This window comes from Pituophis catenifer, unplaced genomic scaffold (assembly GCF_029215685.1).
Source record: "Pituophis catenifer annectens isolate HBS135680 unplaced genomic scaffold, rPitCat1.0.hap2 SCAF_2, whole genome shotgun sequence".
Lineage (NCBI taxonomy): Eukaryota > Metazoa > Chordata > Lepidosauria > Squamata > Colubridae > Pituophis > Pituophis catenifer.
In genome coordinates, this window is record NW_027256882.1 from 97599242 (window position 1) to 97617221 (window position 17980).

A 17980-nucleotide genomic window follows, 5' to 3' on the forward strand; every position below is an offset into this window, starting at 1 on the left:
CTCTTTATAAACATAATATAATTAAAGTCAATTCAACTCAGATTGGATTTATTCATTTATGTCATGTTTTTAAAAATATTATATCAGATTTCTCTCATATTGGGTTCCAAAGGGAACTGGGGGATATCCTGGAAGTTTTGCTGCATGGTCCTACTGAAGCCTTAGTAACACCCTGGAACCTAAGAGTTCAAGGCCTTGGATAGGATCATTCCCCTGCAGCTCTCTTGACCCATCACTTCCTATGGTCACAAAAGAAGGTTCTGAAAAGGTTAAGAGATGTTAAAAGTGTTGCTGGAGAATGACTCCCATCAGACATGATTTAGAGCTACTATTAAGGTCTATTTCATAACAGTTAGACTGGTGAAACAAAATTATTTCTCCACCCTTATGTGTCACCTGTCAGCCCTGTACTGGCTCACCCAGTTCCTCCTGGGACAGAGGTGCTCAGATGATCATCTTCAGGGCTGCAGAGTGGAATATGTTCAACATCTGTTAGACAAAGTTGCTTAAATTCATTATGAGTTGGATCTCATGCATGGAGCAAATCCATATGGTATGCTGGGAAGAGGTCTTGTCTGGTTACCTGGGAATAGTTTGACCCACCAGCCTGGACAACTTCCATCCAGTTTCCAACCTCCCCTTTTTGGTGAAGGTTGTGGAAAGGGTGATGGCTTAGCACCTTCTGAGGGACTTAGATAAAACAGATTATCTAGTTCCTTTTGTTGTGGCCCGCCAGATGCCAACAGAGTCAGATGAGGGGGAGGGGAAGTCTAAGCCAACTTTGGAGCCTTTGAAGGCTCTGATGATGAAGCAGAATCAGAGGCAAGGACAGATCTGGTGCCTTCTGTCCACTCCCAGGTGGACAGACGGCTGTCTTCAGGGCCTGAGCTGAGAGAAGGGGAGGAACAGATGGGGCCCATCCCAATTGTACGTATGCGTAGAGGGGAGAGGAGAGCAACAGAAAGCAATAAGCTGGCTCTCGGGGGGAGGATTCGTAGATGCTAGCCAGCCCCTCCCTGGTTGGGAAATAAATAGCAAGTATTTGTTGTTGTAGACAACTGTGTCGAGCCCCAGTCCAGGGCTCGACACACACCTGGGGGTGAGTGAGCAGAGCAGCAGCAGAAGCTGACGGAGATGGGAGGAATGGCAAGGCGATCCCGGAAAGGCATTCAGGCGGCGGCAAGGCAGTGATCCTTGCGGCGTCCAAGCAGCAGCAAGGCGGTGATCCCAGTGGGCCTCCCAGGTGACAGCGGAAAGCTGCACCAGGCGAGCCATTTGAACCACCACCGGTCAGCTGTGAGGGGAAGAGCCAGAAGCTCTCAGCACTGACTTTAAAAAACACTTTGACTCGGTGTGAGCTGGGTCTGGGCTTGTAGTGGCAATAAAGCTCTGCATCACAGCTGCACAGTCGGATCCTGGCTTTTATTTGTATCCATACGGGCTTGGCTGAGAGAAAGTCAGCACTCTCTCTCTTTTCTTCTTGCTTGCTTGGAGTGCTGAGTGCAGAGGGTTGAGCTACCCAGGATGGCGGAGGAAACATTAACTGGAGCTGGGACTGGTTACATATCACATGCAGATAACCGCCCAGCCGCCCAGTTTAAGGTGACCCACTCCCTTCTCCATCTGGGAGCACGGGAGGATCCCTTGCAGGGTCGGGCTGAGGATTTTGTGCAGTATCTGCATGATAAAAAAAAGCTATTTTGGCTAACTACCGTCCAGTTTCCAACCTTTGCTTTTGGTGAAGGTTGTTGAGAGTGTGGTGGCGCGACAGCTTCCATGGTACCTGGATGAAGCTGTCTATCTAGATCCGCTCTAGTCCGGCTTCAGGCCTGGGCACAGCACGGAAATGGCATTGGTTGCATTGGTGGATGATCTCTGGGGGGCTCGGGATAGGGGTTGTTCCTCTAGCCTAGTCCTGTTAGATCTCTCAGTGGCTTTTGATACCATCGACCATGGTATCATGCTGCGCCAGTTGGAGGGGTTGGGGGTGGGGGGCACCGTTTTATGGTGGTTCTCTCCTATCTCTCTGACCCATTGCAGTCAGTGTTGGCAGGAGGGCAGTGGTCGACCCTGAGGTGCCTTGTTTGTGGGGTGCCGCAGGGGTCGGTCCTCTCACCCTTCCTGTTCAACATTTATGTGAAGCCGCTGGGTGAGATCATCCGTGGTTTTGGGGTGGAGTTCCATCAGTACACTGATGATACTCAGCTGTACATCTCCACCCCAGGCCATCCCAATGATGCCCTTGAAGTGATGTCCCGGTGCCTGGAGCCCGTGCGGGTCTGGATGGGGAGAAATAGGCTCCGACTCAACCCTTCCAAGACCGAGTGGCTGTGGCTTCCGGCGTCCCGATATAGCCAGCTGGTGCCATCGCTGGCTATTGGGGGCGAGTTACTGGCCCCCATGGAGAGGGCTCGCAACTTGGGCATCCTCCTGGACGCACGGCTGTCTTTAGAAGAGCATATGAGGGCCGTGGCCAGGAGGGCTTTTTATCAGGTTCGCCTGATTCGCCAGTTGCGTCCCTTTCTGGATCGAGACTCCTTACGCATGGTCACTCAGGCACTCGTCACTTCTCGCCTGGACTACTGTAATGCTCTCTACATGGGGCTCCCCTTGAGGAGCACCCGGAGGCTCCAACTGGTGCAGAATGCGAGGGCCTTCTTTGTGGCAGCACCTGTCCTTTGGAACAACCTCCCTGGGAGATACGTTGGATCCCAGATCTCTGTGCTTTTCGTCCTGCCCTTAAAACTTTTTTATTTCATCAAGCTGGGCTGGCTTGCCCCCCCCTTAGATATTTTTAATTATTAATTGATTTTAGTTGGGGTGTTTTAAATTTTATATTGGGCCAAAACTTGTTTAATTCTTTTAAAATTAATCTTAAATTTTGCATGTGATATTTTTATCCTTGGCTGTTCACCGCCCTGAGTCCAGTAGGAGAAGGGCGGTATAAAAATCTAATAAAATAAAATCAATCAATCAATCAATCAACCAACAAGGGAATGGTGGCATAGCTCTGCCCTGACTGGACCTGCTGGGCCCAGGATGCCTATACCCCCGCATACTGGAGCCCCTTCCAGGGATGGAGGGAGCGAAGCTGGACTGAGGATGAAGAGGATGAGTGGAGCTATTCCATGGGTCCTGATGCTAATACTATGAACATCCTGAGAGAACGTTTTGGAGAAGCCAGTTTTCACGATGCCCCTTCCTGGCAACCTTGGGCAACAGGGTTGAAACCATCAGTCACGTGGCAAGAGGGGCACAGGCCCTGGATTCCATCTTGCCAGTCCAAAGTTACACTTGGATCAAGTACCCAGCCAGTCTAGGGGTATAGAACGTCAGGGCACCTGGGACCAAGCCTCCTCTTTGGGGGATGTTGTGTGAGGCGTGGACCAGGCCCCAAGCAGGGGCCCTGTGGTGAAGGAGGTGGGTCAGCTGGCCCATAGAAGACAACCAGGGCCCCACCAGGCCGATAATCGAGCTATAGGTATGGCTTGAGCACCCGACCAAGCTCCTCTGTGGACCCCAGGGATGTGGCCTCAACAGGCAATCTGGGGTCCCCCACCAATACAGACCATGTTTGATGGCAGCTCTTATCAGGTGGCCCTCTTCCTCAGTCAGATCTTCAGCCATATGGATCTTTATGGATGCTTTTACCCATCCCAGTGGGTGATGATAGTGGCAGTCATGGCAGTTGTCACAGGGGAGGCTGCGGATTGGGTGGCCAATCTACATAGTAACCATGCCAGAGAATTGGCGAATATGGCACTATTCCTAGAAGTGCTGAGAACAAGATTTGAAGATGACAGCTGGCAGAAGGGGAGCTTATGGCCCTTAAGCAGAGGGGTCGGTCGGCAAAGGAGTACGTGCATGACTTCCGTAAGATCGCCAGGAGGCTGAGAGCATGGCCAGAGCGCCTATTGGTCCATCAACTTCATATGGGCCTGGACCGGGAACCTCCGGCAAGCATGTGTATACCAGGATTACCACCCCGTCTAGCCGACTGGTTCCGGGCAGCTGTGGACTTGGACGTTGGGCTGCGAGAGTCAAACGGGGGAATCAATCAAGTCGGATTCCTTTGCCGGAACCAGGCTTGTCTGGACTAATGGCTCTGTATTTGAGGTGTCAACTGAGTCTCCCTGCTGGGAAATGATAGGTAGTGAATTTGCCTCAGCTGGGGTGAACAAGGACTGTTTCTGCTTGACTTAATCATTGAAGGACTTTTAATCTTGAGTTCTCATGTGAACAGAGACTGTTTGTGCCCCGTTTCAGAAGGGGAAAAGATTCTCATTTGTGATTAATTATTTTTAGTTTTGTCTATCCAATGTGAATAAAGACTGTTCCTGCCCCGTTTTAAAAGGGGGTTTGTTTTACTTATGAGTAAGTGGTTTCTCATTGTTTGTTAAGGCTGTGTCAGAACACTATGAAGGTCTATCTCATAGCAGTTAGACCGGCAAAACAACTGCCCGTAGTGTGTCACCTGTCAGCCCTGTACTGGCTCACCCAGTTCCTCCTGGGACAGAGGTGCTCAGATGATCATCTTCAGGGCTGCAGAGTGGAATATGTTCAACACCTGATGGACAAAGTTGCTTGGATTCATTCTGAGTTGGATCTCATGCATCCACCATTTGACATGCTGGGAAGGGGTCTTGCCTCGTTACCTGGGAATGGTTTGACCCACCAGCCTGGACAACGTCCGTCCAGTTTCCAACCTCCCCTTTTTGGTGAAGATTGTGGAAAAGGTGATGGCCTAGCACCTTCTGAGGGACTTGGATAAAACAGATTATCTAGATCTTTTTCAGTCAGGATTCAGGCCAAGTTATGAAACAGCATTGGTCACACTTGCCAATGATCTTTGGCAAGAGCAGGATGGGGGTAGTGCAACCATCCTTTCTCTCCTTGATCTTTCAGTGACTTTCGGTACCATCAACCATGGTATACTTTTGGGTCAGCTATGGGGGCTGAAGCTGGGTGGCACAATTTTGCACTGGTTTGGCTCCTTTCCCCAAGGAAAAGTGTTAATAGGAAGTGAAAGGTCCAGCCCTATTATAATAATAAGGCTATTATATAATAGCCTTCAATTACTGATAGGCAAACTGCTTCATAACTCAGATATTTGACCACATGCACATTCTGCATGTCTCACATGCAGTAATCGTTGATTCAGTCTTGTCAATAAATAATGTGTATATAAATCACAGCACTTAATTTTCTTTTCCTCGGTGAAATAATTTTTCTTGCACTGTTCCTTTTCTTTGCCTATGGGCAGCTTTTACTATTGTAAACAAATAATGGGGGAAAGAAAACACTGTTAAGTTTTGATTCTTGCCTTCCTGATTTTATACTGGAGGTGGCTTATTACCGGAAACCTGTTCTAAGGGGACAAACGGTTTAAAAAACTTATCCCTCTTTGCAGCCATACATCCATATCCGTAGAAAGTGATGGAGGCTACATGGATATGAGTAAGGATGAATCACTGGATTATGTGCCCATGTCTGACATGAAGGGTGAAATCAAGTATGTAGACATTGATTCTTCCAATTATGGTGCGACCTATGAGCTGGACAGCTATTCGCCTTCAGGTAAGAGATTACTGAAAAACAGTTTGCGTAATTACAAACAAAATGAAGTTTTGTTCATTCTTAAATGCTTCATCCAGTTGAGAAGTAGTTCTCAACTAATGACCATTCATTCAGCAGCCATTCAAAGTTACAACAATGTAGTACAAAAGGATTTACAAGCTTGTAGCCAAAGTTACAGCAATTGCAATACCCTCATGGCCATTACAGGATGGAAACAGCATTGGTCACACTTGTCAGTGATCTTTGGCAACAGCAGGATGGGGGTAGTGTAACTATCCTTCCTCTCCTTGACCTTTCAGTGACTTTCAGTGCTATCAACCATGGTATCCTTTTGGATCAACTATGGGGGCTGAGGCTGGCACAGTTTTGTGCTAGTTTGGCTCCGCTCTGCTTAACAACTAATTCCCACAACACTGTCAAATAATTAACTAAGACTGTATTACTATTATTCTTTTCTTCCTTACTAGTATCCATCTCTTCCCACTTATTACTGTAGCCATGTTGCTTGTAACTTTCAATTATATTGTTTTTATTTGTTTCCTAGTACAATTTGATAGCTTATTAGTAACCTTGACTATCACTAAGTGTTGTATCTTTTTATTCTTGATGAATGTATTTTATTCTCCTTATGTACCCTGAGAGCATATACACCTAAGACAAATTCCTTGTGTGTCCAATCACACTTGGCCAATAAAGAATTCTAGTCTATTTCTCCAAATAAAGGTGTTAATAGGAAGTGAGAGTTGGGCATGCCTTCGGTGTGTGTGTGTTTGTGTGTATGTCTCTACTACTGGGAGAAAAAGCGGGCACACCTTCTAGGACTTTCATTATGAGGGTGGTGAGAGAGACTCCTGGTGTGTTGGAGCCATTTCAGGGAGAAGGAGAGCAAGCTTCACTTTCCACAGGCACTTAGAGACTTTGTTACGCTGCTGAGGGAGAGAGAGACTCTTTGCCGGGGATGCTGGTGCTCCTAATAAAGGGAACGTTTAATTAAAAACCGTGTGCTTTTCATGTTTGGGAACCAGATCAGAACATCTGTCTTCCCAGCATGCACTTATTTTGAGAGTGCAGGCTGATTGATAAAGGGGTTGGATCAGCTTCAAAACAATATAATTGTATTTATCTCTGTGGCCACTAGATGGGGCTAGAGAGCAACAACAGTATATATAAAAATTGTACTCTGAGGCATGACAGACTGCTTCGCTTAATGACAGATTGTGGTTATAAGTTGAGGATCACCTGTATAATTTAATGTTGGGTGAAGGAAGCGTCTGATTCCATTGATCTTATATTCCAGAATCTTATATTCCAGCAAGACCGTTATAGTGTATGTGTGCAGAAAGGTTTTATGTCTCTTCTGTCCTTTTAAAAGGTGATTTAATAAACAATTTTATATTTCCAGCTTCAGAAAAAGCGACCTTGATCAGCGAGTCTCCTCTTCTCACCTATATTGATCTTGTTGGAGTCAGCTTCCAAGTGGCTAAGGGAATGGAGTTCTTAGCTTCTAAAAACGTAAATATATTTGCACTCAGGATTATATAACTATATCTGGTTTCAAAGGAGAAGGGGACATGGTTGAGTACGTGTTTGTGCTCAAGAAAAAACAGAAAGAGGTGGAGATGAACAAGGGTGTTTCTCTCAAAAGGATAAATAGGAGGGCTGTTAGTGTAGATGTTACTAGACTTTGGTATGTTGTTTTTTTAAACATTACTGCAACATTTTTTCACAACCAGCCATGTTTATCTAATCCCCCTGCATGCACAAACCAAAAGCCATGGCATTCAGTAAGAAAAGACTAGCTCATGTATGTTCAGATTCTTCAAGCAAAGTGAGGTAGTCCCTCAGAATACAGATTTGATAGATTGTGAATGGGACGCCAACTGTTGGTTTGTATTCTTCCTTACCAATTAAATAGAAGATCTGGTGAATATATTTTGCTTTATATGCTCCCAAACCTGGTTAACTTGGGGTATTAATCCATCTTGGATTAAATGGAAGAGTTCTTCTCCTTCAAGCAGCAAAAAAAGTTTTGTAGTGCAGCCTAGTAAGTATCATAAAAAATCCAATTAATTGTGTCACAGGATTCATTTCAGACATAATAACTCACTCATCAGCATGTCTATGTTATCATAACCTTGATCAGGGTTGAGCCATTTTGGTCACATGAGGCATTTGGGTAATAGTGGTGACAAGGAGAAAAAAAGACTAAAACTTGTGCAGACAAAGAAACTGCTTCTAAATTACCACATAATCTGTTGTTTTTCCTGAAGTGCATTCTCACAAGCCAGCATTAAGATGTCACATACAGTATGGATGTCACAAGCAATTGCTAGTACCACAAGGTAAAAAAAAAAAATATGGCTGGGAAACATCCTGACTGTAAAACAGAGAATTTCTCAAGTTCTACCCAGCAATGAATTTGAATAGCAAGATAGGTGGCATATACAGTACATGTAATAAATAATGAATTTGAAGGGCAAAAGAATCGCAGCATCTCAAAGTACAAGAAACTAATTCTGCAATGAAGTATGAATTCAGCCTTTATAGTTTCTAAAACACAGCACGTTATGTGAAGCAGGCAATGGTGGCTATTCAACAAACAGTGCTAAAACAAAAGATGGCTTAACATGACGTATAAACTTAGTGTTCAAAATCAAATTCTGCAATTTTGTAGGATTCTAGGTTCTTTGGAACCATGGGGGGGGGGAAATGCCACAATATAGTAAACAACGGGAACAAACTATTTCTTAGTTTTTCTGTTCCCTTGTGGCTGGTTGCAATTCCTACTTCCCACTTATTACTATAACCATGTTGCTTGTATCTTTCAATTATATTGTTTTTATTTGTTTCCTAGTACAATTTGATAGCTTATTAGTAACCTTGACTATCACTAAGTGTTGTATCTTTTTATTCTTGATGAATGTATTTTATTCTCCTTATGTACCCTGAGAGCATATACACCTAAGACAAATTCCTTGTTTGTCCAATCACACTTGGCCAATAAAGAATTCTATTCTATTTCTCCAAAGAAAGAAAGGTGTTAATAGGAAGTGAGAGTTGGGTGCGCCTTCAGAGTGTGTGTGTGTATGTGTGTGTGTGTGTGTGTGTGTGTTTGTGTGTGTGTGTGTGTATGTGTATGTGTATGTCTCCGCTACTGGGGAAAAAAACGGGCGCACCTTCCAGGACTTTCATTATGAGGGTGGTGAGTGAGAGAGACTCCTGGTGAGTTGGAGCCATTTCAGGGGGAAGGGGAGCAAGCTTCACTTAGAGACTTAGTTACCCTCTAAGGGAGAGAGAGACTCTTTGCCGGGGTTGCTGGTGCTCCTAATAAAGGGAACATTTAGTTAAAAAACATGTGCTTGTCATGTTTGGAAACCAGGTCAGAACATCTGTCTTCCCAGCATGCACTTATTTTTAGAGTGCAGGCTGATAGGTAAAGGGGTTGGATCAAATTTGCAGATTACACCAAGCTAGCAGGAATAGCCAACACTCCAGAGGATAGGCTTCAGATAGAGAAGAATCTTGACAGACTTGAACATTGGGTGCTATTTAACAAAATGAAATTCAATGGTGAGAAAAGTAAGGTTCTACATTTAGGCAAGAAAAACAAAATGCACAGGTACAGTATATGTGGTACCTTGTTCAATAGTAATAACTGTGAGAGGGATCTTGTAGTCCTAGTGGACAACCATTTAAATATGAGCCAGCAGTGTGCAGCAGCTGCAAAAAAAATATGAATGTGTACTGTTGTTTTCACCTAATGGTTGCCCCAAACAGTGAGGTGGGAACTGTATAAGTTTAATAAATAAGTATTAAACTGACCCCAAATATGCTTTGACCTGTGACAGTCCCAGTAATGGTCTTAAAAATAAGTATCCCAGCTAAAGCGCTGCTACTTGCATTTTTGTGAGTCTTCTTGCACCACCTTTGCAAAGGATTATGAAGTTTACAAAATGAGACTGCGGTGTGAGAGGACAAAATGAAGTTATAAATGTTACATATTTAAATAGGGAGTGATGCCTTGAGCAAAGGCTTCACTCAGGTCCGGTCTCAAAAAGAGATATTAACATACCCGGCGCTCATTGGTCCATTTGAGCAGCGGGAAAATGAAGTAACTTCAGTGGCTGGGCTGCCTGACAGGTCCCTTTAAAAGAGGGAGCTGTCAGACAGCCAGGCAAGAAGTTTACCAATCTTTTAAAATAAAAAACTGAAGTCACAATATGGAGTCCTGCCTCTTCTTTCGACCCCATTTAACAATAAAGCTTAGGCAGCAGTATTTCCACATGTCTCTAGAGCAGCTGCCTGAGCAACTCTTCATCATGTGCATTACATGTCTCACTGCATGTTGTGATGTTGCTTCATTCTGAGGAAATCCAATGCACAATAATTACTTTTGAAAGAAAAATTAGGACACCTGAGATATATGTCTACATACTCAGCATGTCTTTTTCCTATTATCCAGTGTGTGCACCGTGATCTGGCTGCAAGAAACGTACTGATCTGCGAAGGGAAACTGGTGAAGATCTGTGACTTTGGCCTAGCCAGGGACATCATGCGGGATTCAAATTATATTTCCAAAGGAAATGTAAGTAGTGAGATTATCTGGCCTGTGGGTGGCCCCTTAACCAAAATAAGAAGAGTTAAACATACATTTAGGATCCTTGCTCCACCTGACCTTTTTAATTTCATAGGGAAGACACATACCCCACAAATCTAAATTTTAAATCCTCAAGCATTCTGAAGATTTGTTTTATGTGGCTAGCCATATACGCACATGGAGCCACCATTAAAAGAGTAGGAATTATGAATTCTCAGAAGACAACAACATCTTCATTCTGTTTTAATTAGACCAAACTTAGCCTGAATAGTTACGGCTTCTTGGTTGTTGGTGGTAACAGCGCATCCCTGTTTTGCCTCGTCAAAAGTGTACATTGAGCAATTTCCCTGATAATTTTTAAATGAGTCGTAATAATTTGGCTCTTTCTATACACTTTTAACACAATAGATCTACACGTTTATGCTATTGCTGTTATTGTTTTAACAATTTTAATGATTTTTGTTTTTCTAAAGTTTATTCATTTAAACGTTTAAATTGTGACTTATTTTTTATCGTGAAATCGCAAAGTATCTCAAGGAGTTTTGTTTCAGAAAGAAACAAAATATTCCACATAGATTATTTTGGCTTCACCCACCAGATAATTGTACCTGTTTTTGATATTCTTCATAAATGATTTTGCATGGAAGTATCTTCATTTTTAAGTCTCTGGAAATATGAACTTTTTCCTGAATTTAAAAAGAGATTTTCACCAATTTGGTGATCTCCATATATTTAGAACTATAATCTGTATAATTCCTTTTCATTGGTTAAGCTGGGAAGACCTGGATGGAGCTGAAATCTGAAACATCTAATGAACTTCAGATTGCCAATCAATTCTTTTCAGCTAATATCTATATAGCTATATCATTAACACAGTACAACATGCTCATAATAATCATTATGGATACAGATAAGCAAGCTCCCAAATTCCTCATGCATAAAACTTAAATTACCCAATTGATTTTATCATTCCCATGCTGATCGCTTTCTGTTGAATTTGGTGTGTGTGTGTGTATGTGCATACATAAACTTTGGTTTCAATCCCTGAAAGCCTCAACATAAGAATGACCAGAGTCCCAATATGAATCATTTTGCACAGATGGAAACAGAAGGCACGTCTCTAAATCTCCCTTACCCTGTCACTGTCCCCACTAAATAGGAAACGAAACCCCTGGCTTTTTGCAATTCTTCCTGGAAATTATTCTTTTTGTGCCAGTTGCACAACCGAGCCCTCTTTCAGTCTAGAAGATGGTTATTAGAATAGCACGCAAACTGCTAAAGGGAGAAGAAGAAAAAAACAGAAGCAGACTGATTTCACATGTCACAGAAAAGCATAAACTGGAGAGAGGTATACAGTAAATGATGGTAACAAGCATAATGTAGCTGTCCTTCCAGTCCATTTTTTTTTTCCTATCCAATTTAATGTTACTCCAGATTATTTCAGGCTGTGTTTTTAAATTCTTTGATCTCTAGAAGCTCACACCCACTCTTTACATAGGATAGTCTATGACTAACAGTTCTCAGGATGTATTTCAGTACAAATAAAATCCATTAAAACTAGAAACTATTAAAATAAATAAAACTATCGACAATTGTCAGTTATTTTGGGAAGCCCAAAGAGTTACTTTGCACTTAAGAGGCACCAAAAGTCTGCGGCTATATTGTCTTTCTAATATTGCATGAATCTCCATTTCTTCCTCACCGCACTGTCGTATTTCACTATGGAAACAATCCAATACATATAATATTTACAATGTAAGTACAAGAGGCAAGTAAGTAACTTGTCTCTATGTACATTTGGATGCCTGCAGACTCAAAATTATGACCAGAGACCAATAAACATTAGAGGCAGTGTCCTCACTAAAGCCCTACTAGCTTTCAAGAGATGGAATTTTCTCCATACATTGTAACTTGTGAAGAAAATGGTGAAGTTTTTTCTCCTTCCATCTGTGTTTTTGAAATAGCCGTCCTTTCTTAGAAATTGGATTTGGGTTGGGATCATCATTTAAATTACTTTTGAAGCAGCAATCCGTTCTCTACATATGAAATTTAAAACTTGGTATTATTGTTAATTACTTGACTAAGTGTTTTACAGCTGATTGGAGTCACACTTTGTCATATTGCGAATCATGCTGAGCAGGACTGACAATAGCAAGGTTATAGTCATGAGATCCCCTTCTTGACTGAGATGGATTTACAGTTCTTCCTAGGTTCCAAACGAGTTCCATTAACATTAAAAGAAAAGTATCATTAGCAAAGTAACCATTCAAAAACCTTCAGTGGTCAGTGCTATGGGAAGTTTTTTTTTTAAAAAAAATAAAATCCATTTTACTTTTTTTAAATAGACCTTCTTGCCTTTGAAATGGATGGCCCCTGAGAGCATCTTCAACAACCTCTACACTACCTTAAGCGATGTGTGGTCTTTCGGGATTCTTCTATGGGAAATATTCACTCTAGGTATGTCTCTTTGGTCAGGATTGTGCAACTTAACCTTTGATATATCCTCCCGTCCAATTATTCTATGTTTAAAATGAAAAACTGTTACTTCTGTAGTCTATCTACATAATCTTCTCTATTTATATTAGTGTTTTCTGTCATCCATTTTTCTGTCTGAGAGGGACCATTCCCGACAACCACTGACATTGTGTGAAATTGAGAAAGAAATGGTGGTTGCTTAAGTTCACTCTTTTGCTCTTAGGTGGGACTCCGTATCCTGAACTGCCTATGAATGACCAATTCTATAATGCTATTAAACGTGGCTACCGGATGTCCAAACCTACCCATGCATCCAATGAAATGTGAGTGGTTTGGGTAAACAATTGTCTTTATAGGGAAATGTCATCCACTTTTCGAAACTTTCCCAAACCTTGAAATATTCTTTCATATGTTTTTAGCTATGAAATTATGCAGAAATGCTGGGAAGAGAAGTTTGAGATTCGACCTTCTTTCTCTCAACTGGTACTTCTTATGGGGAACCTACTAACAGACAGCTATAAGAAGGTAAACTATATTTGACCTGAACAGAGAAAGATGATCAGTTTTTAAATCAAAATCTATCTAGATAATATCTTTTCTTTTACTCATAGAAAGGATATCGGACTGAGTACTTGTCTCCAAATCTGTTCATTGTTGGCCATTATTTGGGGAAAGTACTGAAAAATAGGTTTCCTATTGATTTAGCACTTTTGATGTGATTCCAGTGTTTAATTGCCATCCAGAATTCTAAACCTTGATCTATTGTTCTTCATTGTCATAAGCTCTTAAAAGATGTTTGTGTGCAATACTCAGTGGTTTAATATAAGAATGATCATGATAAATGGGGACCAGTTTCAATAAGCAGCTCAACATCCTAATATCTTTTTCTATAAAAAGCATGCTATAATCATAACTAGTAGGTGAAGCCTTACTTTGTTGGGTAGAGGGAGGTGGGAAAATAAACCAGATATTGGTTTATTTTAAATAAACCAGATATTGTTGTATCAAAATTCTCCAGTTCGGTTTCTTTTGTAATATAATAATGTTTCTAACCATAGATCAATAGTAGGAATAATAGTAGGAGATGTATTGCTATAAATTTATGGGTTGAATCCCAACCCATTTCTACATCAGTCTCATTTTGGGGGATGCTCAGATACCCCTGAAATCTGAAGTAAAATAAGTGACAGGAAATAAAAGGGCCATTGTAGAGGTGACATTGATTTTTTTTTTTTACTTTTGCAGCTGTTAAACATCTTAATTGCCATGAACTGCTGCTATAAACTTAGAAAGTAATGTACAAAATTCAAATCTTAATTTGTTGACATTCTTGGAGGCAATAAAGGACAGCATAAATATTAAATAGTTTTCTACCAAACCTAACATTTGGCATTTTCTGAACTGTTCTGTTCAAACTCTGTTACATTCTGGTGACCTCAAGAAGTCAGTCAGTGTGCTCGTGATTCTGAAATAAGTCAGGCATGTAGACGGAAAAGGAATCTGATGAAATATAATGGCTACAGATTGGTCCACCAGACTGCAACCAAGATATGCACTACAGCCCCAGTTTAAACCAGATTTCATGTGACAAATAGCTTCATTCATGGTCCAAAAGCCCTTCAAACGTTTGAAAGATAAAGCTGGCATATCTCAAGTAAGCAAAATATAGATACATGAACATTTATATAATGCATTGGGGTTTTTTTCTAAAAAAACAAAGGTAAACACAGAATGCATTCATAGTCTCCATCATTTACCTCATCATTTACTCTTGGAGATATGTCTATATGTCTTGGAGATATGTCATATATGTCTAAAAAATCTACTTAAAAGTAAGATCTATCCGTTTTCAGTAACCATGAATTCTATATCTTTGGAATTGCAGTGATAATATATTCACTATTATTGCAACATACAGATCACTGGTGGTTTGCTACCAGTTCACCCTGGATCGGGCAAACTTGTAGTGACGGTGGCAGGAGGCTCCACCCACCTGTCTGGATGCTTCTCTGCGTGCGCAGAAGCATCGCACACACAAGTACATGTGTGCCCACAAGTGAACCAGTAGCGATGGGTTTTGAAACCCGCCTCTGGTCCAGATGTATTATAACTCAAGTATAAAACACTGTTCAATGTAGAGCTCTGTAGATGAATAGGTATATGTACTCATCCATTCTTTCTATTCCCATTGCCTCTGCGTGTGAGCAGAAGTATCAACAGGTCAACGAAGAGTTCTTGAAAAGTGATCACCCTGCTATTATGCGTACAAGGCCCAGGAACACAGGATTCAGTCCTTCTAGGTCCACTGCAAGTGACAGTGTCAGTTCAAGTTCTGTCCTCTATACAGCTGTGGAGCAGAATGGAGTGGACAATGATTATATCATTCCTTTACCTGATCCGAAACCAGAGGGAGACAATAATAACCCTCCGGAGGCCTCTAGCAGCAGAGCAAGGTTAGAATATTTTTAACTTATATCGCCTACCATGACATTATTCCGTCCCAACTGCTTGTTCTCTTGACTAGGAAGATATAATATGAAAAATATTGTTGAAAAGAATTTTAAGGCCTGCAGAATACTTCTCTTGAAGAATATATTCATTAAATAACCCCTCTAAATTATCTTCTAGAAATTTATTTCTTTTTCAAAATTAGAGCAGGTTTTCCTGAATTTTTCTGTCATCTTGTATCACTAGCTCCAAAATCAAACTGGATAATGATGATTCTGATGCCAGTGACTATGATGATAGTGACAATGATGATAATAATGAAGATGATTCATGCCAAAAAAGAAACAGGAATTAACAAATTAGGGAATTGGTTTGGACTGGTGGCCCTATATGCAAATTCAGAAGAGGTATAAGAAAGATATAGAAAACTATGGGTTTTATAGTGAACCACAAGAATTGGACAGGATACTACAGGGGACAGATGAAAAATTGATTAAAAAAAATTTACAACTACTTTTTGAGGTTTAAAATGAAGAAATTGTAAAGGAAAATATGATAACCTGGGCAAAAAAAATCGGCTATACCATAGAATTAGACAATTGGGAAAAGCTATGGGAAAGAAATTATAAATTGACAATGTCAGCAGCATATAGAGAAAACTTATATAAAATGTTCTATAGATGGCACCTACCGCCAGCAAGACTAACAAAAATGTTCCCAAACAGGTCACCAGAGTGTTAGAAATGCAAACAGACACAGGGAACATACTATCATATGTGGTGGACCTGTCCTTCGGCAAAAAAGTACTGGATAAGAATAAAAAAGTGGTAGAGGAAATGATAAAACAGCAAATAGATTTAAAACCAGAGCTACTTCTATTAGGCATTTTGACAGGGAAATATAATTTAATAAGCCAATACTTTATATTACAATGTAATAACAGCAGCTAGAATTGTATATGCTCAAAATTGGAACAATGGTAATATACCCTCTGAGGAAATGGTAATAAAGAAAATATTAGACTCTGCTGAAATGGATAGATTGACAATGGAAATTAAAGATAAAGAAGAAACAGAACACTATCTAATTTGGGACGTATGGTACAAATGGTTAGAGAGTAGATGCAAAGTTTAGAAAAGTAACAATGAAAGACGATCAATGGACTAGAATTTAGAAATAAATGTAAGTATAGTGATAGACAGAATATTTATTGTAAATATTATAGTAGGATGTTATAAAAATGTAAAATGTAAAATAAAATACATAGAATGATAATTATAGAGAGATTTGGGTTAGAAATATGGAAACAATAATTATGAATATGAAATTGCATTTAAGAGACATAATAGAATATATAATATAAAAGAAAAAAATGTGGATGTATATCGGTATATTGCTGCTGCAAAGTTTGAAACTGTGATGTAAAATGAAGAAAACTATAATAAATATACATAAAGAAATATATAGGATAATGAAGCAGGAGAAAAAACTGCTGCTCTCCAATCAAGACACAAAGTTGCAGGCTAACCAGCATACGTCAGCAGCAGCGAACATAGAAAAGCGACAACTCCGATCTCGCAACATACCCACAGCTTCTAAACTGAAAGTAGGGGCCCGATGATGACAAGTTAGAGAGCTTGTCGAAACGTTGCCAAAAAGAAAACTTTTAAAGTGATGGTTAGGATTTTAGCCAGAGTCTCAAAAGACCTTACAAAGTGTTTTGTTGGGGTTTTGGAGGATTTTAAGCTGGGATTTTAGCCAGGAGTTTATTTCAATTAACAGACTTTTAATGATGCGGGAAAACACCAAGATTTTAACTTTTTACATAGAAATATACATATATTTGGCTATATATATGAGATATATATAAGAACCTGCCTAAAGAGAAATACACATAAAGGCCTACAAAAAGAAAAAACAAATAGTGTACCTTTACAGGGAGGATACATGGGATGAAGGTGTGGCTAACTGATGAGGGATTATAAATCCGAAATAGATCTACCTTAGTCTCCCAATGGGTAGCAGGGTGCTTGCTGGCTACCTGAAAAAAAGCCTAGAAACTAGTGGATTGGGATTTCACTGAACTAGGGCTGCATAAAAATCTTGGTTTACTTAGGAAGAACCTGGCTAAAGAGAAATACATATATATATATGAAAAATATTGTTGAAAAGAATTTTAGGGCCTGCAGAATGCCTTCTGTTGAAGAATATATTCATTAAATAACCCCTCCAAATTATCTTCTAGAAATTTATTTCTTTTTCAAAATTAGAGCAAGTTTTCCTGAATTTTTCTGTCATCTTGCATCACTGGCTCCAAAATCAAACTGGATAATGATGATTCTGATGCTAATGATTGTGATGATAGTGACGATGATGATAAGAATGAAGATAATTCATGCCATTCAACTATGTCTACCACAATTGAATGGTCCTAATTCTCACTCTTTTTCTTTCTCAATTTTAGTTCAACTCTGAATGAAGCAAACACTTCATCTACTATATCTTGTGACAGTCCTTTAGCCCCCGAGCAAGAAGAAGAACAAGCATCTGAGTCAAAATCAGATTGCTAGGGTTACCAGTGCTCTGTGTTCCTGTATATGCTAGTACTGGGGAATTCCACCCAGTGGGAAAACGTGCATATCTCCCTTCATTCAATCATATCAAAATACAGTTGCAGCTTATCCCTCCTTCGTCTGTAACCTAAAACAGAAGCCTGGAATTATCGAAAGAGGTCCTTTCTGAGACCAGGAGTATTGGAGTAGGACCACAGACTAAATCAGAACAATTCAAGTCAGTATTGTGTGATAATTCATTGTGGCTTCTGAACTGGGATTACGTTTTTTTCAACTTTTAATGCAGAATTTGCTCTTCCGTCACGATATG

At 40.5% G+C, this 17980-nt stretch overlaps 1 protein-coding gene across 1 annotated transcript in view; it reads left to right on the forward strand.

Moving 5' to 3' along the window:
- The window catches only part of PDGFRB (platelet derived growth factor receptor beta), a 52201-nt gene extending 34534 nt beyond the window's left edge, over positions 1–17667 (forward strand). The window contains exons 15-22 of the mRNA XM_070933875.1: positions 5411–5577; positions 6980–7089; positions 10040–10162; positions 12520–12631; positions 12873–12972; positions 13069–13174; positions 14858–15102; positions 17562–17667. Of these exons, the coding sequence (XP_070789976.1) occupies positions 5411–5577; positions 6980–7089; positions 10040–10162; positions 12520–12631; positions 12873–12972; positions 13069–13174; positions 14858–15102; positions 17562–17667 (1069 nt within the window). The remainder of the gene's footprint in view (positions 1–5410; positions 5578–6979; positions 7090–10039; positions 10163–12519; positions 12632–12872; positions 12973–13068; positions 13175–14857; positions 15103–17561) is intronic.
- The last annotated feature ends 313 nt before the right edge of the window (positions 17668–17980 follow it).